The 27,338-nt window shown below is 34.4% G+C and overlaps 1 protein-coding gene across 2 annotated transcripts in view; it reads left to right on the forward strand.

Annotated features, from left to right (window-relative positions):
• RYR2 (ryanodine receptor 2) overlaps positions 1-27,338 on the forward strand; it is a 389,904-nt gene that overhangs the window by 255,721 nt on the left and 106,845 nt on the right. For both annotated transcript variants that reach the window (XM_051783768.1, XM_051783769.1), the window contains 20 exons: positions 528-687; positions 940-1,026; positions 1,761-1,987; positions 2,964-3,765; positions 4,286-4,486; positions 4,589-4,694; positions 5,722-5,865; positions 8,448-8,721; positions 11,190-11,304; positions 11,888-12,020; positions 13,125-13,228; positions 14,726-14,861; positions 15,541-15,727; positions 16,221-16,326; positions 17,600-17,720; positions 18,963-19,132; positions 20,771-20,991; positions 22,293-22,383; positions 24,788-24,928; positions 25,777-25,940. In XM_051783768.1, coding sequence (XP_051639728.1) covers positions 528-687; positions 940-1,026; positions 1,761-1,987; positions 2,964-3,765; positions 4,286-4,486; positions 4,589-4,694; positions 5,722-5,865; positions 8,448-8,721; positions 11,190-11,304; positions 11,888-12,020; positions 13,125-13,228; positions 14,726-14,861; positions 15,541-15,727; positions 16,221-16,326; positions 17,600-17,720; positions 18,963-19,132; positions 20,771-20,991; positions 22,293-22,383; positions 24,788-24,928; positions 25,777-25,940 — 3,690 coding nt within the window. The remainder of the gene's footprint in view (positions 1-527; positions 688-939; positions 1,027-1,760; positions 1,988-2,963; positions 3,766-4,285; positions 4,487-4,588; positions 4,695-5,721; positions 5,866-8,447; positions 8,722-11,189; positions 11,305-11,887; positions 12,021-13,124; positions 13,229-14,725; positions 14,862-15,540; positions 15,728-16,220; positions 16,327-17,599; positions 17,721-18,962; positions 19,133-20,770; positions 20,992-22,292; positions 22,384-24,787; positions 24,929-25,776; positions 25,941-27,338) is intronic.

Raw genomic sequence — 27,338 nt, forward strand, 5'->3', positions numbered from 1 at the left:
GTGTAAATCCACCTCATTTAATGTAACTGGTTTGATGTGGAAAAATAATAAAAAAAGCAGTAGTATGAAAAAGTGTGGCTTGTTACCTCCTCTTACTTGTAAAGAAACAGTGGAGTAGTGATCTAGTCAAATCAATAGGCACTGAAAAGTAAAATAGTGCAGCTTTTCTATATAGTTGAAGACTATGATCCTGTAAATGTTGACTTCTGAGGCCACAATTAGTACAACAGTTCCTCTCAGCACTTCAAGTTATTATCCATGCCAGTAACCTGTTATGCTCAACATTAAATGATTTAAAACCTTAACTTGCAAAGTCAGTTTTGTCTTTGAAATTTTACAAAACATTTGAACTTGTTCATACAATGTCATCTTCAGTTTTTATTTTTTCAATTATGATGTCCAGGTTTCATTGAGTTTTGACAGTGGTTCTGGTGGGATCCACTGTTTTCAACCGTGCAAAGTTGTTATTAATTCATTACATAAAGTTTACACAGCATCCATAAATAAATTTGTCTTTTGACATTCAGTATAAAACGCAGCAACTGCTATATGGTGTGCGCAGGAGAGAGCATGAGCCCTGGACAAGGACGTAATAATAATGGTCTGGAGATTGGTTGCTTGGTTGATGCTGCCAGTGGCCTGCTGACCTTCACAGCTAATGGCAAGGAACTAGGCACGTATTATCAGGTGAGTATTTTTTGATGGTGTCTTCCAATGGGAAGGGGGAAAACCAAGTTCTCAGACTGCATCTCATTAGAGGTTTTTGTACAAGATTGTAAGAAAAAGTAATCACCACTGTTATGACTCTATTTTTTCCGTCCTATTTGAATTTCATGGGATTTTATTCAAAGGCCTGCACTTGCTGACTGCCTTTTCTTTTAATTTGCAATACTGTTTTTCTGTCTTCTGTGGTTATGTATTTGTGTATCTTCGATTTAGGTTGAACCAAGTACAAAGTTATTTCCTGCTGTATTTGCTCAAGCTACAAGCCCCAATGTTTTCCAGTTTGAATTGGGAAGAATAAAGGTAAACAATGCTTGGTTTTGTGTAGGTTTAGGATTTATGAATTATATAAAATAATTTTATTTTATTTTTTGCCATTTGTTGCCTGTGATGTCTTCCTGGTATTGGGCACATTTTTTATGATTCCAAGTGTTTGCACTATTGCTGTTTTTATTCTTAACTCAGTTGTAAATACTTCATGAATTTAAAATACAGTACATTGAATAAGAAGGGTTGAAACTGATTAGAATTAGCAGAGAATATTGCAAAGTCCTGTTGAATTTTCTGAATCTCATCCTTCATGATGAAACAAAATCACTGGGGTCAGTAAGGCAATTCTCATTCTACAAACAGAGCATGGAAGACTGGTGTATCTGCAGATTAGATTAGGGTTTTAAAATAATTTTAAAGTACACGCAAACAAAACACTTATGGAAACTGAGCTGAATGTTGCTTCCTTGCCTTGGATAATTGGATGTTGAAAAAATCAGAAGGAAAATTGGGTCTCTGGTACAAGGAAGTAACCACACATTCCAGTCAAGCTTCTATTTCAAATTTAGCTATTAAAAATAAAAAGGAAAATGCTGCTTGCTGCTAATCTTCCAACAGTTCCCAGCTGGTTTTAAAAACTACTGAAAATGTTAATTTCATGTTGCACTGTGCTTTACCATATGTTGAATGTATTTTTTGAGAAATAAAGTATGCAGTGTTTGATAAAGATGATGAAACAGGTTGTCTCTTCCATTGGAATTTTCCAGAATGTAATGCCATTATCTGCTGGCTTATTCAAAAGTGAGCACAAAAACCCAGTCTCTCAGTGTCCTCCACGTCTTCATGTCCAGTTTCTGACTCATGTGCTTTGGAGCAGAGTGCCAAACCACTTCTTGAAGATTGATGTGTCTCGGATCAGTGAACGTCAAGGCTGGATGATACAGTGCCTGAATCCTTTGCAGTTCATGGCCCTTCATATTCCTGAAGAAAACAGGTTGATGCTTTTGTTTTGTACTGTATCGGGGTTAGGTTGGTATTATGAAACTGGTCATGTAATACCATTTCTATAAGAAGGTCTAAGGTCTTCTCTGTATTTATAACACAGGTAAATAAAGGTAGTGTGTTTTGATTTAACTAATATTGAAAATTATCTTAATTTTCAGTGTTTTAAAATCTGCCTTCTTTTGTTGTGTTTCCAGCCTCTCCTAGTTTCTCTCCAAACTCTTTAATAGTATATGCAGGTTTTGAATGAAAATGAAAGTAATTCTGTTTATAAATTATTAAAGATAATCTGTAAAATAAGCAAAGGTGTCTTTTTGTAGAGATTTTTAAAGATTTTTTATATACTTAATTCTTCCATTCCTTTTCTTTCTAAATTTAATTTAAACAATTGAAGTGATTTCCTTGTTACCCAAATGTATGAGTATTTTGCCAGTGCCAAAACGGAAAAACAAATTACTGAAAAGGTGACTTGTTTAGGTAAGAATTCTAAACAAAGAACCCCAACCCTGAATCCTCTTCAAATGAACTGGTTAGTCTGTTGCCATTTTGCAATCTGAGATCTAAAACCAGTAAATGATATAAATATCTCAATTTTTACTGATTTTAAAACCTTAATTTTCAGTTATGCAAATTCTCGTTTGTAGTATGAAGAAATATTCTATGCCAAGTAAATAATTTAGATTTCTTCCCCCCCAAAAGAAATTGGAGTAATGAATTCAGGAGCAACTTCAATAAATTTCTGATTGAGCTTTGTTATTAGTCCTTGATTCTTAGATTGACAGTGTTTCTCACATGAAAGATGAAATGTGGAAAAAGTCCATCCCTAGAATTGATATTAAGCCAATGTTATCCTTAGGGAGAATTTTTAATCCCTTCAAAAGAAGTTTTTGCATTGATATGAAATTTACTGTATTTTTTGTTTGGTTTTTTTGTTTGTTTGTTTTTTGTTTTTCTTTTTTTCTCTGCAGAACAATTGATATTTTAGAGCTGACAGAACAAGAAGAATTGCTGAAATTTCACTACCATACCCTCCGATTATATTCAGCTGTTTGTGCTTTAGGCAACAACCGAGTGGCCCATGCCCTGTGTAGCCATGTGGATGAATCTCAGCTCCTCTATGCTATTGAGAATAAATACATGCCAGGTTTATTACGTGCAGGATATTATGATTTACTCATTGACATCCATCTCAATACCTATGCAACTGCCAGGTTAATGATGAATAACGAATTTATAGTTCCAATGACAGATGAGACCAAGAGTATTACTTTGTTTCCTGATGAAAACAAAAAACACGGCCTCCCTGGTATAGGACTTAGCACTTCATTAAGGCCAAGAATGCAGTTCTCCTCTCCAAGTTTTGTAAGCATTAGCAGTGAATGCTTTCAGTTCAGTCCTGAATTCCCTCTGGAAATTTTGAAGGCCAAAACCATAGAGATGCTGACTGAAGCTGTTCAGGAGGGAAGCCTCCATGTCAGAGATCCAGTTGGGGGTTCTACGGAATTTCTCTTTGTCCCTCTCATCAAGCTCTTTTATACCCTCCTAATTATGGGAATCTTCCACAATGAGGATCTGAAACACATCTTGCAGTTGATTGAGCCCCGGGTTTTCAAAGAGGCAATGAGCCAGGAGGATGAAATTGTTTTCTCAGAGAAGGAGCTGGGTTCAGATGAGTTCAAGTCAGAAGAAGGAGAGGAAGAAACTAGAGGGGAGCAAATGCCAAAGGAAGGACTCCTTCAGATGAAACTTCCAGAACCAGTTAAATTACAGGTAACAATACTGTTGTGATAGTGGTTGTTCCCATTTCTTTACAGATCCTGTTTTTTTTTCACTTGGTAATCTATCTTTCAAGGAATAAAGCATTTTGATGTTAGTCAAATAAAGAGGTAATTTCTTTACAGGAAAGGAGAAGATTTAATATCTTTCTGATGGTATAAACCTGTTCACTATAGATCAAGCAACTGTTGTTGTATTAAAAAGAATTACTTTCTCAATGCCATTAATAGGGAATTCTTCATTTTTATGGATCCAAGCAGAAAAGAAATTCCCTAGAAGAAAGGGGTAAATCCATTCCTTTATAACTTTTATTATGTCTGGGGGACATTAATCTCTTGCAGATGCCAGATATTCCTGGTGTGAGATTACTTTACATATAGTAAATGACAGCATTAAATATTTCAGACACTTCACATGACGGTAGCTGCTGCTGTAAGAAATCCATCCTTACTTGCATAATATGCAAAAGATATTTCTTAGCTTGCCAACTCGTCTCTCAATACTGTTTTCTCAGATGTGTCATCTACTCCAGTACCTGTGCGATTGCCAAGTACGACACCGAATAGAAGCCATTGTAGCATTTTCAGATGATTTTGTGGCCAAGCTTCAAGAGAATCAACGCTTCCGGTACAATGAAGTGATGCAGGCCTTGAACATGTCTGCTGCCCTGACGGCTAGAAAAACAAAAGAATTTAGATCCCCACCTCAGGAGCAGGTACGACTCACAATGGACAATTTATTTTTTGTTTTGCTCTATGTGTGGCAGAGTTCTGTTTGATCTGACAGTGTAATCTGTCTTTCTTTTGTATTCTTTAAGATTAACATGCTGCTGAACTTTAAAGATGATAAAAATGATTGTCCTTGCCCTGAAGAAATTCGGGATCAACTCCTGGATTTCCATGAAGACCTAATGACACACTGTGGTAAGCCTTACTTTTATTTTTTTAATTATATTAGCTGTAGAAGCAATTATAAATAATTTTACGTAAGCAACACCAGCTGCATAGTCTATAGATTAGACTGTATCAGTTATAAATACTGTCAAATAAAGAAAATTAGCTTACAGTCAAAACCAAGGAAATCTTCTTATCCCGATATCTGGTCAAACTGAAAAGGAATGCTGTCTATTTTGCATCATGAGCTTCTGTTTTGCAAGTTGACAAACCCAGTTCCTTCACCCTTTCCTTATAGGACACGTCTTCAGGACACCAATCATTTTGACAGGTCATTGCTGGATGCTTTCCAGCTTTTCAATGTTATTCTTGTATTTGGTAACCCAAAACTGGATTTTGTATTCCAGATGCCATTTCATGAGTGCCGAGTACTGGGTAATAATCAATTAATTAGCTAGTGATTATGTTTCTACTACTACAGGATATTTTTAACTCCCCTTGCTGTTAAACTGCAACGGCTGACTGCTGCTGACTCGTGTCTAGCTTGCTAAGAGGACTCTCAAAGTTCTTTTTGCCAACATGTTTTTTTAACCAGTTCATGTCCAGCCTGTATTGTCACATGAGGTTGCAAAACTTCACATTTGTCCTTGCTGAACTTTCAGTATCCTGACAGTAGTATTATTTGTCAGTAGGGATTATATCCACATTTCTGAGCTACATATTACCAAAACACAGGCATCAGCATTAGCATGGGAAAATGCATACTGTGGGAAATATGTTTACTGTCTGTCTTGTGTATAACAATATACAATTTATACACTAAATTACTAAGATTACATGATCCTTATCTGCAGTTTCCTGCCTTGCACATATGCCTGTTCTGTACTTGTTCCAAAGACCTGGTTAAGCATATCCTATATAAAACTCTTTTAGAGCTCTAATAGAGCAGAACAACATAGTTCAGTTTAATTATATTTGTGCATGCAATATACAAAAAAATCTCTATAACTCCCTTAATTTCATTCTTTTACTATTTAGTGTATATTTACTATTTCAGGAATTGAACTAGATGAAGATGGAACCATGGATGGCAACAGTGATTTAACCATTAGGGGTCGCCTACTATACCTCATGGAAAAAGTTACGTATCTGAAGAAGAAGCAAGCTGAGAAGCCAGTTGATGATGACGATAAGACATCCTGTAAGCAAAATTAAATCAGTTTATTGTGTCTTAATTCCAAAAGGAAAAGGAAACAGAACAGAAAGTTCTTCATATATTTTCAGCCAAAACAAGGTGGATTTTCAGTGAAACATCTGTGTACCTTAAAATATATATAGGTCTGACTCGAAACAAGGACAGGTGGAATTTTTATGATAGGAAGATTTGTGGATGTAGCCAAAAATTTCTTCTATTGGTATTTTTACCCTTTACCTTTGTCAAGTCATAAATATTTCAGAATGTATCTTGCTTTTTGGAAGATTAGTGCAGACTTAATAATTGTAGCAAGGTTCTGATTTGTTAGAACTTCTTCATAAAATGAGTTGCAGCAGCTTCAAATCAGTATTTGCATGAAGATTACTGTATGAAAGAAAAGTATGCAATTAGACTGTAATTAGCAGAAGCCTCTTCCCCAGCCTAAAATTCAAGATTTGCTGACTATCACTGTTCTGCCATTTTTTTCGGGTAACTGCTGTCTTTCCCTCTTGATAAGAGGCATTGCCAGTGACATCCTAGTTTTGCACTTGGTGCCAACTGACTATTTAATTTTTTTTAATTTTTTTTGTCAATGTTGCTTTTATTTTTTTTTTTTCCTTTGTTGTGATAGGTAGTACTTTCTAATGTCCTAATTTTTTGTGTTGCTACCCTACTAGCAGGAATGAATTTCTGGACACACAGTTTAGGTGTTCAGTCTTTGGTAAAAAAAATTGATTTCTGTCACTGACCACACAGAATTCCTAGGGAGATTGACCTTTTACCCTGGTTACTTAATGTAAGTTCCTAAAGTTACTGGATGGGAAGGTTTCCCCTGGGTACTTTAATTAGGTGGCTTCTTAGCTGCCAGTTGTTTGTGTTAACTTAATGTTCTTTAAGTAGAAATATTTTTGCCTTCTAGCTTTGCAGTTTATAGCTGTTATTTCAGCTATGAGGCAGTGATAATTAGAGTCTAGGTCTTTGCAGAATGTGGTGATGAATCCTTTTTTTCTTGTAGTAAGCTTAAAGCTCCAAAAATCTGATTCTCTCTCTCCTATTAGTAGAAAGACAGTATTATATCAAACAAATAGACCCACAGGTAGGTGAAATGCAGTGTTGTAGTTAGCAAAATAAGAACCAAATGAGAACCTGTTGTTCCTGCGATTCTTCATCAAAAAAACCCAAAGAAACCAAACCAAACAAACAAAACCCCCCTAAGCCCCTCCTCAAAACTTACCATTGTGTCAATTTTTATTCATAATTATTTCAGTCCTTCTGAAATATCAGCCCAGACCCATTTAATCTTTTTTCTTATTTTAAAGATTTTTTTTTTTATTATTGCTAAGCTCTGTTTCAATAGAAACACCTATAGTGCAGTGCTTGGACATTAACAATGAAATACATTACTACTATTCTTTTTTCCCCTTTCCCTTGTATTAGCACATCTTAGCACAAATTCTCTTTGTTAAACATTCTCTTTTCTGTAAACTTCTATTTCTTCAGTATCTTTCTGTAAGTACTTTTGCTTTTTGTTTGTTTGAATTAACCTGGAATTGCAGGTTTGGTTTACTCCAAAATCATTTTACTGTCTTAACATTTAGACTGTGAATTTGAAAATATTTTTTGATTTTTGGTCTGCATCAGACACATTCTTCAACATCAGGATATTTAAAATCTTTCTTATAAACTTTTGCTGTTATCTGCTTGACATAAATTGATTAGTTAGGTAAGTACTGAAGGTGGAATATCTCTAGAGGATCCTCAGTTGACCTTACAAAATCTTGCAAACCTGAATGGAAGTTCCCTGAGCTGGGGAAAAGAACATTATTCAATTGTCTTTATCAAATACTTTGTCTTGACTCTTTGTTCATGAGTAATTTTTCTAAACAGCAGTCTCAAATCTTAACTGAGATTATATAGCTTGTCTATTTTAACATATGACTTTCCCAAATATATATATATCCCAAGTAATAAAGATTATCAATGACACTACCAGATATGGGTTTCTTGCTTCATTAGAGACTAAATCTGAAATATGCAAATGATGATTTGCCATTTATTTGATTGTAGTCCCTTATGTCTACTTCTTTTGGAGGGCCTTTGGTTTTGGCAAAGGAATAAGTTAAATTATGTACATTATGTACATTATGAAACTTTGAGTGGATACAGAGCTGAGACATGTAAATAAGTAGTACAGCATTTACATATGCTACCAGTATAATTTTTCAGCCTTAATTCAATAATATGTTAATAAAACCCTCAGACCCGAATTGATGGAAAAATATTGAAAACAATATATACAAATAAATCTGGTGATTTTGTGACCATCTTGTATGTCTTCATAATTTTTTTTATTAGCAGATTTTTTTTTCTGAATTTTAATTTTTAATGTAGACTTCTGGTTTTGAGATATTTCTACTTCTCTTGTGTCATTTCTGTTTTCCTTTGATAGTCTGCTAAAGAAGTACCAAGAAAAAGATGCTTCTTAGGAATTTAATTCATTCCAAGTCATGTCTCATATTGGGTTCTGAAGGACTAGCAGCTGAGAGATGAGCAATTAATGGTAATTTTGTGATTTATTTTCTTCACAGCTACTCTTCAGCAGTTGATTTCAGACACAATGGTACGCTGGGCCCAGGAATCAGTGATAGAAGACCCGGAGTTAGTGAGGGCCATGTTTGTATTGCTACATCGCCAGTATGATGGTATTGGTGGCCTAGTTCGAGCCTTACCAAAGACCTACACCATAAATAGTGTGTCTGTGGAAGATACAATCAATCTTCTGGCATCCCTTGGCCAAATCCGTTCCTTGCTTAGTGTCAGAATGGGAAAGGAGGAGGAGAAACTTATGATTCGTGGATTGGGGTAAATAACTGGAGTGTAACATCTCTTTATTTACAGATTTTTGTTGTTATTTGCTGTATGGCCAAGGTTATACATGAATTTTGAATCTGAATATGGGTGTAAATGCAGACTGCTATCATTGTATTGTATCTTCAGCTGTAAGATAAAGCCTTTGCAACATTATATATATCATTTTTGAAGAAAAGCAATTGACATGTTTAAGACTTCTGACAAAGGTTGAAAACATGTATATAATATTTTGTGATATTAAAAAATCTATCTTGTTACTATATTTTCAAAACTATGACTGTGAAGAATCCTGTCAAGAATACCATCCATTTTTTGTGAATACACTATTGTCTCTTGACATGTATCATTAGCAGCAGTCTGCTAATGGGGGTGTGTCTACCCATGTCCGATATGCCATCTTTTTCATTGCACTAAATGTAGATGGTATGTTTGAACTATGAACTAGTTCACTCAGTCTTATTTTTTAATTATATGATTAATAATAGTGAAGTATAGGCTAATAAAGAGTACAATTGGAGAAAACAGTACAAGAAATATGGTGCTCTCTAGTAGGAAAGAGATTGTTTTTTTCTTTTCTCTCATAGTCAAAAAGATGTCTGTTGACATTAAACATCAGCTGTGATCTATCAGAAATGCCCATCAGCAAGAGCAATGAGAACCAAAGGTATCATTATATAAAGAATGCCATGAATGCAAGGAGAAGGGAAGCTTTTGTTGCGCAAAATGCTTTTTTTTTTGAGCTTACTGAAAAGCTCATATATCCAAGTAATGTCTGTGCATAATTTTGTATTTTCATTATGAACAATGCCTACTTCTTAGCTTGCCACCAGGTCCTAACGTTCCATGCTTGTTGCAGTGTACAGTGTAGTCATGCTAAGGCTTTGGCAAAAGGAAAGGTCTGGCACCTGTCAAGAGTCACAAAGTACTGGTGTTTCTAAATCTACCTTTTTACTACAAATTGAAGTTGTCTCACTTCAGTTTATGAAGTGTAAAATTGAGTGAGTGATTACTAGATTTTGGTGTTATTGTGCCTGGGGAAAATAAAACAAACAGTCTCAAAACAGTTTTCATTTAATGTTCTGCGTTCTTTTGTTTCTTTTACATTTTTTTGTCAACATTTTTTACTGTGAATTAAAAAATAAGATTTTCTGAATCTGATTTAATATTAATGATGTTTTTGCTGATATGTAAAAGTCTGGTGACAGGAAGAAAGAGTACTTTCTGTTAAGCTAATCTCACTGCCTCTTCCTATTAACTTTCTTGGTAGCCTTGGTAGAAATGACAGGTTTTTTTGCTTTCTTTCAGCTGAGAAATGGAAGTGGTACTCATTCCTACTTTAAAACTCAGTTTCCTCAGAAATGCTGTTCCGATTTTTTTTCTTGAGTGAGACATTTTATAATGCAGTCCACATTTAAACAGAACACTGAAAGTAGATGTACTTGCCAAAGTAGTGCAATGTTGCTGGCCAGTCCTGAAGTGACATTTTGACTCTCAAAAACTCTGATAGTGTCATCTACATCAGATGTACTACATGCATTTTGTTGCGTGACTGATAGTCATGAATGTATAGCTTTTAGAGTAATGGAATAGTTCTCTTCACATCTCATCTTCTGAAAGGCTGAAATTTTCCTTGCCTGACTGCAAGGGTTTAGGTCAGAAAAAAGAAAATAAGAAAAGGACTGTTATAAAACACACAATGAAATTTGAGCAGTTGCAAACAGTATTTTCAGTTGCAAACAGTGATCTAACTGCTTTCACAGTTTTTTATGGGTTGTATGTGATTTCAAGACTAATTATAGTTTTTAGAAATTTAATTACTTTTTAAACCAGACATTTTTATTGGACATAAAATGTCCAGTAAAATATTGACATTATGAACTTCAAGACTCATTTTAAGTATGCAAATCTATTGTGCTGAAATATGTAGGAGAGAAGAGTTCTTTTGAACAGTAACTCATCAATTAAGGTTAATATTTATGCAACCTCTGTCTTTGACACTTAGAGGATAGAGGATACATTCTCTTTCCTCGTACCATTTTTTTTTGTTTTGATGGCAAATAGAAAATGTCTCAAGGCTGAAATAATCTGAAAAGAATATTATGTCAAATATATTGAATAATTGAACTAAAAATTTAAACTAATATAACAGTTTTGATGATGTTCTTGTCAGAAAATAGTCTTAGATCTGAATGGACTATCTAATGAAAATAGAATAACATCCTACTCTGCTGTAATCAAGTGGCAATTAGTGCAATAACTATAGGAAAATAAAGGTCAGGTTCTTCCACAATGTGCATAGAAAAATAGACAAGAGAGATTGAAATGCAATGTGAAGAAGTCCCTGGGGAAATTTTTCACCTCACATGGTGGTGAAGAATTGCATAGTAAATCAGCTTTGCTAATAACATAATAGGTAAACTATTGGTCCATAACATTTTCTGTATTTTGTTTTCCTGTAGAGACATCATGAATAATAAAGTATTTTACCAACATCCAAATCTCATGAGAGCTTTAGGCATGCATGAAACTGTCATGGAAGTGATGGTTAATGTACTTGGTGGAGGAGAATCCAAGGTAAAGCAATTCACTGTTAAAGCCAGAGAGTTAGGAATATAGCTGTTCAAAGCTTTATCCCATAAGGCTCTGAGATGTCACTGGAGGTAGTGGGACCATAACCTCTAGTTAATTACCATTAGCATAATAGTTGACTAAGTTTTTAGAAGAATCAGTCCTTCCGTTCCAGAGGAAGATATCATTAGCATTGTAATTTCAGGTGCTTTAAAGAAAAAATTGCAAATAGCACTTTATATGCTTACTGTGTTTTGAAGGGGAGATCTTTTTAGTAACTAATTAAAAATCAATGAAGTATTACTCTAGGAAAATGAGCATTCACCTTCTTTCATGTTGGAATCTAGAATGTATGGGTGACCCCAGCTTTTGTTTTTCAAGCTTATACTTTGAGGCTTAAGGTGTTACTGACTTGCTGAGAAAGTCCTGTTGATTCCAGTGCAAAACCTAAACAGTTAATTTCACTGAGGTGCAATGAATATAATGCCAACATATGAGTAGGTTAAAAGGCTTTTGCATAAATGACCTTTTGCAAGTTTTATTCCAGTCTTAGAGTTTGAGCTTCAGTCTGTTTTTATTTGCTTCTTAGGAAATCACTTTCCCAAAGATGGTGGCAAACTGCTGTCGTTTTCTGTGTTATTTTTGCCGCATCAGCAGACAGAATCAGAAAGCTATGTTTGATCATCTTAGCTATTTATTGGAAAACAGCAGTGTTGGCCTTGGTAAGTATTAATTGTGGGGCTTTTGAGATCCTATACCAAAAATATAATTTAAAACTTTTAGGTAATTTATGTATAAAACCACCTGTAGTTTTTTACATCCCTCTGTTTACTCTCTGTATTGAAGTTTCTCCTTTTCCCAGTGAAAAAGTATTTTCATGAACTGTATTGCTAACTCCAAACAGCCTCCCTGACAGTTGGGGAGACGTTAAGTTGAGCTAATTTAGTATACACTTTTTTGTATATGCCTGAACATTCAGAGGGAGTTAGTGATTGTACATTTTGAAGAACAGAATATAATCCTGTTTCGAGAAAGAGAATAATAAATAATTATTGGCAGCATTTCATTAGGGTTATCTCTCACTGCTCAAACTTGCACCCTTGCACTTTCTTTCTGTAGACTGGTCCGTAGAGGCCTTTGGCAGTAGGAGAAATACACAACTCATTTGCTTGGGTATGCGTGTATAGTGCCCAGAAATGAACCTTGAAGTGTTTGCCTTTCTTTTCTATGCAAAGTGTTGTAGAAGAGATACATTTATCCTTATTTAATTTAGTACTTGTGATTGAGAATATGTAATTATTTAGGAGTCTTCATAGTAATTTTCTTTAAATGATCACAAATTTATTAATGTAAAGATATAGGACAGAAGCATAAATTAAAAATCTTTTTGAAGAGAAAGTGTCCAAATTGAATGAATTTGGAGTGCCAGTATGAAAACTTCAGATTTTTCCAACACTATAGTTACTGCCATTTTTTTTAAGAAATAGTTAACTTATAATCTTATGTTTTAAAGCTTAAAGGTATTTTCTATTTCAGTGGATTTGATAACATGTCAGTGTATTTGATATAAAATCATTACTACATTTTCCTCAAAACAAAGTTTTGTCACTTAGGAAAATTAGAAAGAATGAGATCTTAAAATAAGGTATCTGATGAGACAGGAATGTGTAAGACAAGTTGTTTCTAGCTTGAAAGTCTATATTGTATTTTGATTTCATAACAATGTCAGATTTCATGCAAGTGCATGACAATTTATTATTAATGCATTTCCTATGAGTTTGTTGGTTTTATTAAATCGGTGTTGAAACTAAATGTTATTTTAACAGCCTCTCCTTCTATGCGAGGATCAACTCCTTTAGATGTTGCAGCAGCGTCTGTGATGGATAACAATGAACTTGCTCTGGCGTTAAGGGAACCTGATCTGGAGAAGGTTGGTAGTGTCTTTATCAAGCATTTTTGTCCCTAGAGAGAGGGGAAGATACCTGTTTCTTAGAGTCATCAAAATCCAAGACTATATGGAAGTTTTTGCTACTTTTCCGGGGAAGATTATCGTGATCTGGTTGGTTGTTTTTTCTGTTGGTGGTCTGAAAAGTTGAATTGAGTTTCTGGTTGTTACACACACAGTTGTAACAAAAAGGAATTGCCTCAAGAACAGCTCTTACTTTTGGAGCAGTGCACTCAACAAAACTTTATTGCTAAAATCTTTCTTTGTTTTTCTTTTGGATGGTGACATGAAGTGGTGACATAACAAAATAGGGGTAACTAGAAGCTTTGTGACAACTTGTTACAATATATGACAAATTTGCATAGAGATATCTGCCTATATCTATCTGTACTTTCCCCTATCATTTAAACCTGTTCCAGAAAAGTTTTAAGAAATTAGGATTAATTAGGCTAAAGAGTAAAACACTCAAGAGAGCCTGTGACAATTGTATAGTATATGTAAATTGCTGCTGCAAGGATTAGCATAATAGTTGCTATGTCAGTAGTGGATAAGAAAAGCAGGTTAAATAATGGAAAGTGAGACAGTGGAATTACAATATCCAGTTTTTTTTTGAAGACCTTGAATTCTGGAGTTGGTATAATATTCATAGGAAAATATCTGTCAGGAGTAATATAAGTGTATATGTTCCTTTCTTAGGAAAGAACACGTTTGTTTAAAAGGACATTTTCAGACTTATCACTCTTATAAATGGTCAGCAAAAAGAGGCTGTCCAAACCTGCTAAAGGTTAGGCTTACAATTCTTACCGTTCAGAAAGGAAAGGGCCAACTGAAAACTACTACTGAGCCCCTAGGCCTGAATTACAGGGAGTTTTACTGCTGTGTGTTTAAAAAAAAAAAAAGAAAAAAAAAGGCAAGTGAACGTGAATGGTTAAAATAAAAGAGTATCACAGAATCAACCAGGTTGGAAAAGATCACTGAGGTCATTGAGTCCAACATTTGACCAAAACCACCATGTCAACTAGACCATGGCAGTAAGTGCCACATCCAGTCTCTTCTTAAATACCTCCAAGGACTGTGACTCCGCCTCCTCCCTGGGCTGCCCATTTCAGACCTTTTATTCATTATAAAGGAAAGGATGTGTCTTCAATTATGGATAGTATGTAGTTGGGGAATAGTGAAAAATTGACTAATTTGTAATGCTGAGAGTTGCAAGAGAAATAACAGATATCAAAGCAGTAATCTAGAGAGAGGAATGATGGAATTAAGTAGTTCAGGTAGGTCATAGCAGAAGTAGGAAAAGACTGGGAAAGTGAGCTAATGAAGAGGGTGCTCTTCTGATTTGCTCACAGTATGACATGGTTTTGTCAGAGATAATAGAATGTGGATACCATATCTTGACAAAAAGTGGGAATGCTTCCCTTTGAAGTTGCACTTCCCTTCTTTTTCACAATTAATGTATTTTTCATCTTACTTTGCTATTAGGTAGTTCGCTACTTGGCTGGATGTGGATTGCAGAGTTGTCCTTTGTTAATTTATAAAGGCTACCCAGACATTGGATGGAATCCAGTTGAAGGAGAACGATATTTGGATTTTCTTCGTTTTGCTGTTTTTTGCAATGGTAGAGTAGAAGCTTATATATTTTATAACTTCCTCTAATATTCAAATAAGTTTGTAGTTTTAAATAGTAATACAAACCAACTAAATAATTTACTGTAAATTTAAAGGACAATTGCAGAAACACTATAATTGTTCAAGACATACATTATCTTAGATGCCCATTTCACAAGTCATATGGGGTCGTGTGAGCCTATGCTCCATTTTTCAGATTCAACTTTAATCTTTGAAATGCCGACATCTCTTTTGAAAGTAGAGCAGAGAGTCCTAAATCTTTCTGTGATAAATGCAGAACCAAACCCTCATCTTTTTGTGAAGATTTAGGTAGTACAGCAGTTATAGTTTAGCGTTCAGCAGTTATATCAGTCCTCTCATTAACCCTTGCACTTGACTGTGAGTCTTTACTACAAATCAGTAGTTTCAGTGATGCTTTAAACACCCTTTACTACATAGCTAAATCTTTGACTATTTAATTTTGAATTAAAACACACATTTCATAGCTTTTATTGCAGTAATAAAGGAGTATGCATGTTTATGTAACTTTGTTGTGATATTTAAACTGTTTTGTAGTTAAAAGCATCTACTGATGCATGCACTCTGCACTTTTGTGTACCTTTTTCTGATTATATTTCAGAACTCTTTTTGTTAGAATCTTATATCTTGATATTTGTTCTGTGTGGTAGGAGAGAGTGTGGAGGAGAATGCTAATGTTGTAGTCAGACTGCTTATTCGTCGACCTGAATGTTTTGGTCCAGCTCTAAGAGGAGAAGGAGGCAATGGGTTACTTGCTGCCATGGAAGAGGCGATAGAAATATCAGAAGATACAACAAGAGATGGACCTTCCCCAAGTAATGGATCTAGTAAAGCCCTGTAGGTGCAGTAGAACCACTTACATTGCCATAATATTTGACTATTTGTTTTATAATCGTAGGTGTGAAATGACTCGTTTGTTTTAACACCTCAGTTATCAGTTGGATTCTCCCTTGGATTCTGTGGAGAGTAGAAATTTGTATTGTGCTAAACTGTGCTTTGTCTGCAGTGCTAATTTAAGTAACTCTAAATATTAAAACATCTTTGAAATTCTGTTTGTTCTTTGCCAGTCACTTAAGAGTTTGATGCAAATGATGTCTGATGCAAAATGAGGCAGATAAATGGTATCAATGGTTACAAAGCAGATGTCACTACAATCTCTTAGGGACAAAATACATTCTGTCCTAGCCTGCTAAGAGTCTACTAATTAACAGAAACCACTCTGTGTAAGCTGGTACACCTAGAGCAGATTTTCTTTATTTATTACTGTTGTAAATTACTTCCTTGTATTTTTTTTCATCTTATAATTGTTGTAACATTTAACTAATTACAGAGAAATTGAAGAACAAGAAGATGACACTATTCACATGGGAAATGCAATCATGACCTTCTATGCTGCTTTGATTGATCTCTTAGGACGTTGTGCCCCTGAAATGCATGTAAGTTTTATTCTTCATGCATTAAAAGTTAAAAGCATAGTTGTTTGACTGATCCGTGGTTTGCTGTTTGTTTTTTTTCACAGTAACATGTTATCAGGTATTAAAGCAGTGATATGGCTACATAATTTCTTAGTGTACCTAATGTGGTGTTTTCATGACTTGCAAGGAAAAAAAATCTGTTTGGAAGCTGTTCTTTTAAAACTAATTATTCCATTGATATTTTGGGGGTTTTTTTGGTGGATTTTTTGTGCTTTTTTTTTTTGGTTTCTGTTTTATTGTCCAGTGTGACAATCGAATTCCTCAAATTTCCCTATTTGCTGTGACAGAGTGATTTATTTTTTGCAAACCACAGTTTTACTCTTCATATACGTATTTAAACAGACTCTTTAAATTGCATATAAAAGTTTAAATGTTATCAAAGTGTAAATATTATAGGACATTCTTTTACAATGTAGGGATAGCATTATCCATGAATGTACGCATTAATATCTCATAATCTTTATTCACACTGACAAACCTTCTCAAAGGTAAGATGTCACTGTTTTAGGCATTAGATATGTAGAATTAGATACACTATAAAAACCAAACCCTTACCACTTATTTTGTAAGAGCTTGAAAGTATTTGAAAATATTTGTTGTTTATGATTCAATATATGTTCCTATTCTTCAAAAATTTACTTATAAGTAGCTTTTAATTTCACCCTGAAATGTTCCTTAATTAATATGGATTAGTATAGATCAGTATAAGATTATTGAAGAGATTAATAACTTGAAAAAAGAGAGATATATCCATTTAATAAAGTCAGTGTATGAATATCTCTTTTGTTTGAATGAAAGAATTGTCTTGTTTTCTACCTCTCTTGCTGCCTTTTTTTAAAAACAAAACTGAAACAACTGGAATACCTGAAAGTGTTCTTATTTGACCAGGACAGAAAAACTGTCTTTTTTAATCACAAAATTTGCTTCTGCTTCCCTCCACCCCTCCCACCATATGCTATATTTAAATGCTTTGTTCACGTCTTTTACCTAATATTCCATTCTGAAAACTTAATCTTATTTAATAACCAAACAACTAGATTTTTAGACTTTGTACATTTGCATCCAAAATAGAGCAAATATATGCAGATTGCTTGAAATTTACATTGTTAATTAGAGTGTGATTTTGGAAGAAGTAATTTTTTGTCTGTCCATGGTTCAGGAAGTTTCCAGACCATGAACACATACTGAAGATAAAAAGAAGGCCTTGTTAATTTTTTATTTGTCTTTTCCTAAGCTAATCCATGCTGGTAAAGGGGAAGCCATTAGAATCAGATCAATTCTACGGTCTTTGATTCCACTGGAAGATTTGGTGGGAGTAATTAGTATTCCTTTCCACATGCCAACCATAGCTAAAGGTAATATGGTTGTTCTGCATTTTTTATCCCATCCTATTATGTTTTGTAATTTACTGATGTATTGACACTCATACTTTTCTCAGCAATTAAAAATACTATAGAAATTAAACTATTTATTATGTGAATTAGAGGAGAAATCTTGTATCTCAAACATGTTTCAAAAATCTTTTTTCTATGCTGTAGTCAATAATTCTGTGTACTCTTAAATCACTGATGTAAATCTCATTAAACTGAGTTATGAAAATCTATTACCACTTTAAAAAGAAATTTAAGAGTGCATGCTTTTGGTTTTTATAAACAATTTTTAAAAATTAAGATATATTTTCTCAATAGTATAATAGTTAGCTTTTGTTGTTCTAACCCTATCAATTGTTTCTAGCAGATCTTACTAGGACACCAGAGTTGTTCTTCAGCAACTGTGGTCAAATTACTGATGTGACATATATAGGCAAATGTATTTCTTTGTATTTTCTGCCTATATAGAATTGGTTGCAATTGTGGGAGCTATGAGAGCATCTATATAAAAAGGGGAAAGGAGTTACATCTGCTTTTTAAGGTGTCTGGAGAGAGAGCATTATAACTGCAACTTGGATTGTCTAAGAACCCACAGCACAAGATTGCCCAATAGGTTGCTGTAGAAGAGATAAAAAGATTAATCCTTCTATAACACCATTATTTATTTATGTTCCAAGTAGTTATAGGTCAGTAGGTGATATCTCAGTAGCAGAGTGCAGCTCACAGATACAGAATTGCTTATTGCTTTTCAAAATGAAGGTATCAACATTTTAAAATATTTCAGTGATATTTCAATGATATTTCAGATATTTCAAAAGTTTTCAGATACAGAGAACTTTTTAGTACATTCTTAATTCTTCGCCACACATTACAGATATGGTCACCAATGCTGCATTTCCAGGATATTTGACGTAGAATTGTTGTAATTTTTACTTTCTGTCTGTTTCTTCTAAAAACTAGGTAGTTATATAGATTAATTATTATGTTTTGAGTACTTAGCATATCAGAATATCACCTGGTAAGCATTCCTTGATACACAAAGCAGAAACAGAAAAGCATGTATGGACTTTGAGGTCTCTCTGGATAGAATTAGCCTTATGCATTCTTTTTCATTTAGCTTCAAATATATTGCCTTTTTGTAATAAAACCATGGGGAAGATGCTTAGACTACCTGGTCTGCTGATGAAGGATGATCCTTGTCATTGAAGTCTTGTTTCTTCCTTTTAGATGGTACTGTGGTGGAACCTGACATGTCTGCGGGGTTTTGCCCAGATCACAAGGCAGCCATGGTTTTGTTCCTTGACAGGGTCTATGGAATTGAGGACCAGGATTTTCTTCTACACCTTCTTGAAGTTGGCTTTCTGCCAGATCTTCGTGCTGCTGCTTCTTTAGATACAGTAAGGGTTTAAGTCTGTTTTTATTTTGATTCTTACTGAACACTAAAGCATTTTTCATTCCTCAGAAAAACATTTTTTGTGTCTTCATGTCTTCTGCATTTCTCAAATTCTGGATGTACTGTGTGTTGCTGCTGAAATTTGATATTATTTGGAGATGAATTGTCCAGAATAATGCTCACTTTATAAGAGCCCCCACTGTTACCCATACAATAAAAGATGCAATGCCTTTCCCCAGGAGACTTTCTGAGGTTGTGCTATGGAATCAAAATCAGATGAGCTGCCGGTGAAGCATGTAACTGAGAGCCTCTTTCCAAAGATACACAGAAAGTGTTCATCTCTGTGTATTTTTTAGAGACACCTACATTGTTATTTAGAAAATGACAGATTTTTTTGGTCTAGTTCCTCCTCAGTATTGCTACCTTTTTTTTCTGTGAGGCTTATTTCAGTCTAATTTTTCTTAAATGTCTTGGTCCATAAAGATTAGATTTAGAGACCTATTATGAGGGCTAAGACATTGACTTTGGTTTTCCTGTCTGACCTATTATGTCAACTCTGAAAATAATTATGTTGTTATTTAGAATCATAGATTTGTTAAGGTTGGAAAAGGCCTCTAAGATCATCAAGTCCATCTGTCTAGCACCACTATGGTTCACCATTAAACTATGTCCTCAAGTGCCATATCCATTTTTTTAGCATATTTAAGTTTTTTGAACACTTCCTGGGATTGTGATTCCACTGCTTCTCTGGGCAGCCTGCTCCAATGACAACCCTTTCCATGAAGAAATTTTTCCTGATAACTAATCTAAACCTCCCTGGTGCAACTTGAGGCCATTTTGTCTTGTCCTGTCTCTTGTTACTTGTGAGAAGAGACTGACCCTCACCTCACTATAACCTCCTTTCAGGTAGTTGTATATATTGATGAGGTCTCTCTGAGCCTTTTTTTCTCCACTAGGCTAAACAACCACAGCTCCCTTGGCCACTCCTCATAAGATTTGTGCTCCAAACCCTTTACCAACTCTGTTGCCTTTCTCTTTACTCTCTCCAGCACCTCAATGTCTTTCTTGCAGTGAGGGGCCTAAAGCTGGAGCAGTCTAACCAGTGCCAAGTACAGAGGAACAATCACTGACCTGGTCCTGCTGGCCCCACTATTGCTGATACAAGCCAGGATGTCACTTGCCTCCTTGGCCACCTGGGCACACACTGGCTCATGAAAAGAACCAGCACCCTCAGGTCCTTTTCATCCAGATATCTAAGAAAGAGCGGGGGAGGATTTTTTTTCTCACATGAAACTTGACCTTGATCATAACAAAAATAGTGACTGGTATTACCTGATTTTGGAGTGTTCTGCTAAGCAACTATGACATTCTTCAATATAGTCTTGAAAATTGTTTTGTTTTTGAATGGCTACCTTTAGTGTTCTGTTTTCATTCACTAAAAACAAAACAAAAGCCATCTATGAGACTTCAGAAGTAGGAGAAGGAGATAGGCATCTAGCTTTCAGTAGGTATCAAATCCTCATTTGTGTCTTGGAAATTTCCCTCTTTGTAACTACTACAAAAGAAAAAAACCCAAAAAATTCCTTTCATTTGTAACAGCATTGATGAGACAAGTCTAATTTCTGTCCCATTTAATTCCTAGGCTGCTTTAAGTGCTACGGATATGGCTTTGGCTCTGAATCGATACCTTTGCACAGCAGTCTTGCCTCTCTTGACCAGATGTGCTCCTCTTTTTGCTGGCACAGAGCACCACGCTTCCCTCATTGATTCCTTGTTACATACTGTGTACAGACTCTCAAAGGGATGCTCTCTTACCAAAGCTCAGCGAGATTCTATTGAAGAGTGTTTACTGTCAATCTGTGGGTAAGAAAATACTCCTGGCTGTACAGGAATGCTAAATGATAAAGTAACCTGTGATATTTATAATAGAGGAATTCAGAACTGTGCCACCAGTAACATAATTAAGACTTTTTTTTTTCTGGCAAATGATTGTATGGTTTTTAATACACTGTATTCAATTTGCAGCTTTATTAATTACCCATATCACTCCTCAGTTATTTTATTGTTACCAAATCTTTTAAATAAAATCCTTTGTGATTAACTAAGAGGAGGTACTGCAAAAAGACAGAGCTCTGGAATTGTGGAATTATACATACACTGAATTTCCATTTAAATACTTTTATCTATACAGATTGGAAGTGTGGTTGATCTGCATGGAACTTATACAGTTCTATGTAGATTTTTATTTACAGTGTTTTACATTTGAAATCCTAATCAATGACTAATATTGTTATACCTGATTATTGATACCTATGGGACAAATTTTGTCTGGGTGTCTGCAGACTCAAAACCAGTTAATTATTACCCAAGTTTTTTAAAAGCCTACAGGCTTAATTATCAGAAGTTGACTAAACACTTATGAATTCAATTTCTAGTTAAAGTTAATATATAGGCTTTCAGTTCAACAGAGATGTTTTGGGGTTTTTTTTTAATATTTCACTGTGATTTTTTTCATAGTGTGGAAATGCGTTCAGAAATTACAGATATTTATACTATAATACTGTAAAAAGTACTAGATAGCATTTCTTTAAATAAATATCACATTGACAATTTTATGTATATATTACCGTGATAGGAACCAATAAAATGGACCAGAGCTTGTTATTTATCTGGAAAGCTTTAATGTTCATGCCATTCTAACATACATATTATAACTATTTCTGCTGTCTTTCCAGTTGTGTCCACTACTATGTGTCTTGTTTAGGACATCTAAAGAGATAGTGCTCTTATGTCTTTATTAGTTTCTAGGATATTTTAAGAGCCATTGAGATATATTACAAGAAATTTACATTATATCCTTTTCTCGTGTGCATGGTGATCCTAATACACAATATCAAAATTGAGTATTTTTTTCCTGCTTTTCTCTGCCTATTGATAAGGTATTTTCTCAGCTTCTTTGAAACATTTGATTTGCAGCTTGTTCAGAATATTTTATTTGGTATGCACTTGTTTGCTTTCTTCTGGACACCTTTTTTTCTGTCCAGTTTTTATGAATTTGAAGAATTGTAATGGCATAGAACTGATATGTTGCTTTAATGTAATTGTTAATTATTTGAATGAAACTGTGCTGGTACACCCCTTTGAAATGGTTTGTCTGCTTTTAGGCAGTTGCGACCTTCCATGATGCAGCATTTGTTGAGAAGATTAGTATTTGATGTTCCTCTGTTAAATGAACATGCAAAGATGCCTCTCAAGGTAAAAATATATATATTAGTATTCAACAGAAAATGGAGAAGATTCCCTATAATCTTTGCTACATTATCTCCACTCTGCAGTAATCTAAGGCCATGGTTTTTAAAGATAAATTGTTACTTTGGGAGAAATTCAGTCTGATTTACATCAATTCATATAGAATCATGAAGTCTGAGTCTAGTCTTTGCTTCTCCTTTATCTCCTGTTTGTTTTAGCCCATGTGGACATAGAAAAGAAAAACCTTTGGGGGAAGGGGGCAGAATCCTGTGCACAAAACATAGCAATTTATAATCTGTATGTACCCTTACTTCTGTCCTTGGCTTTGGTTTTCCTTGCTCTTGGAAAACAGACCCTTTTTCTGTAGTTGGTACCTGGAAATCAAAGAATACATATTTAGTAATGAAGTTTCATTTTGTTTTTAGATCCCGAAAGTTTATCCATATCTTTTTGTTCTGATTCCTAATACACAAGAAAAATGTGTGGTTTTTTGTTTCTGAGAAGATTCCTCAGAATATCATCATAATCAGTTCTAAGAAACATATGGGTTCCTACCTTACCTACTGTTTTTCAGCAGTCCTTTTTAGTGCTTTCCCACTTCCACTCTGAATGAGATACTTAATCTTTTCTTATTTAATATATTTTTATGATTTTTAGCCTATCAGAGGAGGAATTTAAATCATTAGTCTCAAACCCAGGACCTGCTGCTGAAGTCCTGCCAAGGACTTCATAATTTTGTTTCTGTTCCTTAAGAAGTCCTTGATCAAACTACGATACCGGATCTGACATTCTTTAGTGTCTGTGTATGAGAAATGTAGTTGATAATTTAGTATGTTGCCCTAAAGTGGACCCTTCTAATGCATTATGACATTTTGTGTGCTGCTAAAACCAAAGAGTAACTTGGTGCTCTCTCCATGGCTACAGTCCTTCAGGGTTTTATTTTTTGGGAACAACCCCAGTTCCTTGACATCTGTTCATCTGAAAGAGCAGGCTTTATGATACTGAGAGTCATGACTGCAGTGTTTCCCATGTTGCTGAACTGAACAGTAAGGAAATAATAATTGGATCCTTTTGTCAAGTCAGGGCTTGCAAGAATATAGATGTGAAGAGAACCATGGTGTTAGCAAAAGATTTTGTCCATTGACCCTAAACAAGTAATAGGAGTTTCTGAGGAAAGTGAACTCTTTATCTGATGATAGACCTATAACTTTTAAGAGGTTTCACTGACAATAAACTGTTTTTCAGTGGTTTAACAAGGGACTCCTACCTGTATCTGTTAATGTGTTTCTGATTTGAAAGTACTCTGTGTATTCCTTGTGGGCTTGTACTGGCAAACAGATTATAGTAATCTAAAAAGGCAGCTGTAAGTTAGTCAGGCATCTGAAAATGTAATTTTCAATGGGAAAAGAGGAGGAAATAATGAAGGCTAATGAGAATACAGAGTTACCTACTGTGAATACATTTGTTAGTTTCTACAGTTAAAAGTTTCCTCAGTTTAAGCAACAAGTGAATTCAAATCTGTGGTGTTTTTCCTGTATAATATATTGCAAACTTTATGGAATAGAGCTGCCTTTTTATTTCCTCTTAATTCATATTCAGTGCTTCATCAGGTACTTCTCTAAGACTAAGACCTACCTTTACTCTCTTGACTAGGTTTAAAAGCATATATGTATATATATTAGTATGCTCATGCAGTCTAAAAACAAACTTGTCTGGCCACTGTGTAATAGAGTATAGTTTGAAAAAATATTTTCAGATAAATATTTGACTCTAGGGTCCATATTTCTGAGACTCCTGTGGTTCTACATAAATGATAAAACTTTTGTCTTTTTACAGGCTATATGCATGTAAGTTCTTATCTGTTTTTTCTTTAATCATCCAACCATTTTAAGTAGTAAATAGATATTAATAGATTATTTAAATATGAAGGTATAAAAATATATTACATGTATTGTTGTTTTTTCCCCTCTGATCCATTAAAAGTATAACAGAACTGTGCAGTATCAAGATTATATTTTTGGTTATCAAAATCCTCACTTCTGCACATCAGACTTTTTTTTTAAGTCCTGTCTTTATTTATGCACATTTTTGTGCATAAATTATGCAGATTTTTATTATGAATGTCTTCATTTTTCCACCTTGACATTTGTTCTGACTGGAAAAAGAGATTCCTGTCAGATCTTTACTGACTGTGACTTGCAAGATTTTTTTCCAAAAAGTTTTGAAACAAAGATGAAAAAACTTCTAATTCTGTGTGTATATGCTCCAGTGATTTAAAAAAGAGATACACAACATTGATTATTGATAAAAAGATAGAAATTTTTCTGGTAATGTCTGTAATGGTCAAGTGCCTGAATGGAAGGACCTCAATAGATAATTTTATTTGCTTTCGAAATATGTTTTGTTTTAGTTGCTGACAAATCATTATGAAAGATGCTGGAAATATTATTGTTTGCCAAGTGGATGGGGTAACTTTGGTGCTGCCTCAGAAGAAGAACTTCATTTATCCAGAAAGTTGTTCTGGGGTATTTTTGATGCTTTATCTCAAAAGGTAAGTAATTTTAATATCCATCTATTACTGTAAAATCCTTACTGTGTAATCTTTTTTTCTTTAGTCTGTGATTTTTACCCAGCTTTTGTCAGTACTGTATTATGCACTTTGAAGGAAAAGATACAGACTTTAGTAAATTTAAATCTTTTTCTTATAACTTCTACTTTAATGTAGGTATACCATTTTTCTGCTCATTAAAAAAATATATATCAGTAAAGCAGTAATCTTGTTATATATCTGTATAGATCTGTACAGTTCTCTGCTTAGTAGTTGTAGTTGCAGCACCCTTGAATCGATTCTATGTTGGAAAAAATTTAATCATAGAATCATAGAATCATAGAATCGATTGGGTTGGAAAAGACCTCTGAGATCATCAAGTCCAACCCTTGGTCCAAATCCAGTCCATTTACTAGATCATGGCACTCAGTGCCTCGTCCAATCTGCGTTTAAAATAATTTCATAATACACCGTGTTATGTATTTATTCATTCTGTGACAGTTTTTAACAAATCTGCTTAAAATTTCATCAGTTTCATTTCAAATCTAAGTATTTCAGAATGCTGTGCATATTCCTGTGCTATATTTTCTTCTTAGGCATCTGAAAAATGTCTATTTTTTCTGCCAGTGAAGTCAGCACTTTTCTCATTTATTTGAGCAAGAGCAAGACTTGATCCTAGCTTTATCTACATGCTTTAGACAGTCAGTTTTATTTTCAGAACAAAGATTCAATTTCACATCAAGAAAGCCAGTCTGTGGCTGCTTGGTTTCACACATAGCTGTATCAGTTTCAGCAATGATGCTGAAAGTTCCTATTCACTACTCACTTTCTATTCCTGGTGTTTTCCACAGAAATATGAACAAGAACTGTTCAAACTGGCTTTGCCTTGTCTGAGCGCAGTTGCTGGGGCCTTACCTCCAGATTACATGGAATCAAATTATGTCAATATGATGGAAAAACAGGCTTCAATGGATTCAGATGGGAACTTTAATCCTCAACCTGTTGATACCTCAAAGTAAGGACTTACTTCATTGCAACTAGTTTTTTTTAATTGTGAATGTGTAAATGAGGGGGAGGGGGAAATCTGTTGTTTGGAATAATGGGAACTTACAGCTTTTCTTCTCTTTGGAATGCTTATCTTCTAGATAAAATTGAGACTTTAAATTTTTATTTTTACTTAAATATTTATTTTAAATCATGTAAAGCAATAACTATCACATCACATAACTAATTTCTTGGTCAAATTAGAATATTTTTAATGCATTTTTACCCTGAAGATAGAATTGTCCAATTATCTTTATATGTCTGCTGCAAACAAACCATCATGTTTTTAGGAGTTGAAAAAGTAGACTAGCCTACTCATCCCTGTCATTATTAACATGTGACAAGACATTAATTCCAGTCTGTGTGAGTGACAGTGTACCTACAGAAAATTATGTTTGATCATGCATTCATATAATCATTTTATTATGAATAATGGGGAATTGGGTAGAAAGATATTCATTCTCTCTGGGCGTCATACTCTGACCATGATTTTTTAAGTACATTAACCAGACAGAGCACGTATCTAAATGGAAATTTTCTGCCCTGATTTTTGACTACAGCCAGCATGCTGTTTTCCTTTCTATAGAACAGTCTTACAGAAGTGTGGCTATGCACTGTATCTTTAAAAATTCCTCTTGTAAGACATTTGTTTCAAGTGCTTCAGTGAGCTTTCTGCCTGTATTCAGCACACAAAATGCTGTCAGTAGGTTGATATCTTTGTTACAGCATGATTGTACATGTATGCACATTGAAATATGGTAGTAAAAGCCACATCTAGTCTGGAATATAGAAATCACTTCAGCCACCATGAAAATTCATTTGTCTAAAATGTATTTAAAATATATGAAGGTTTAACAAAATTTAGTAAGAATATTATACTATCATTTAGCGAATTGAATATTATTTTATCTGGTGTCATTTCTGAGAAAAATTGTAGATAGACAGAATATATTTGAAAAACTTAGAAAATGTTACTTAACATTACTGAAACCATAGGTCACTTCTTTGCCATACAGTCACCAGTTCTGTGATATTTCAAGACAAAGAAAGCACTAATTCTATGTCACCTACAAATTATCTTAACATTCTTTTAACATGCAAATCCTGCATCACATTGCTTACTACTAGACCTATTTATATTAAGCTGTAGGTAATAGGACATTTTTGTACTTAGTTCACTGCATTTCTGAAATTATTTGAAGTATTATAGCACTAGTAGAGTTCCCCCTGAAATACACTCTTTCAAACAATAAAAAAACTGATGACAGCGCTGGATGAATATTTTCTGACCTTTGTATGTGGTTAGGCTCTTGCAAACTGTTACTCAGACATTTCTGGTTTGCATTTCTGCTTTTTCTTATGACTGAAA

Source organism: Manacus candei, unplaced genomic scaffold, assembly GCF_025592945.1.
Source record: "Manacus candei isolate 608988 ecotype Guabito, Panama unplaced genomic scaffold, ASM2559294v1 h1tg000017l, whole genome shotgun sequence".
NCBI classification, from domain to species: Eukaryota; Metazoa; Chordata; class Aves; order Passeriformes; family Pipridae; genus Manacus; species Manacus candei.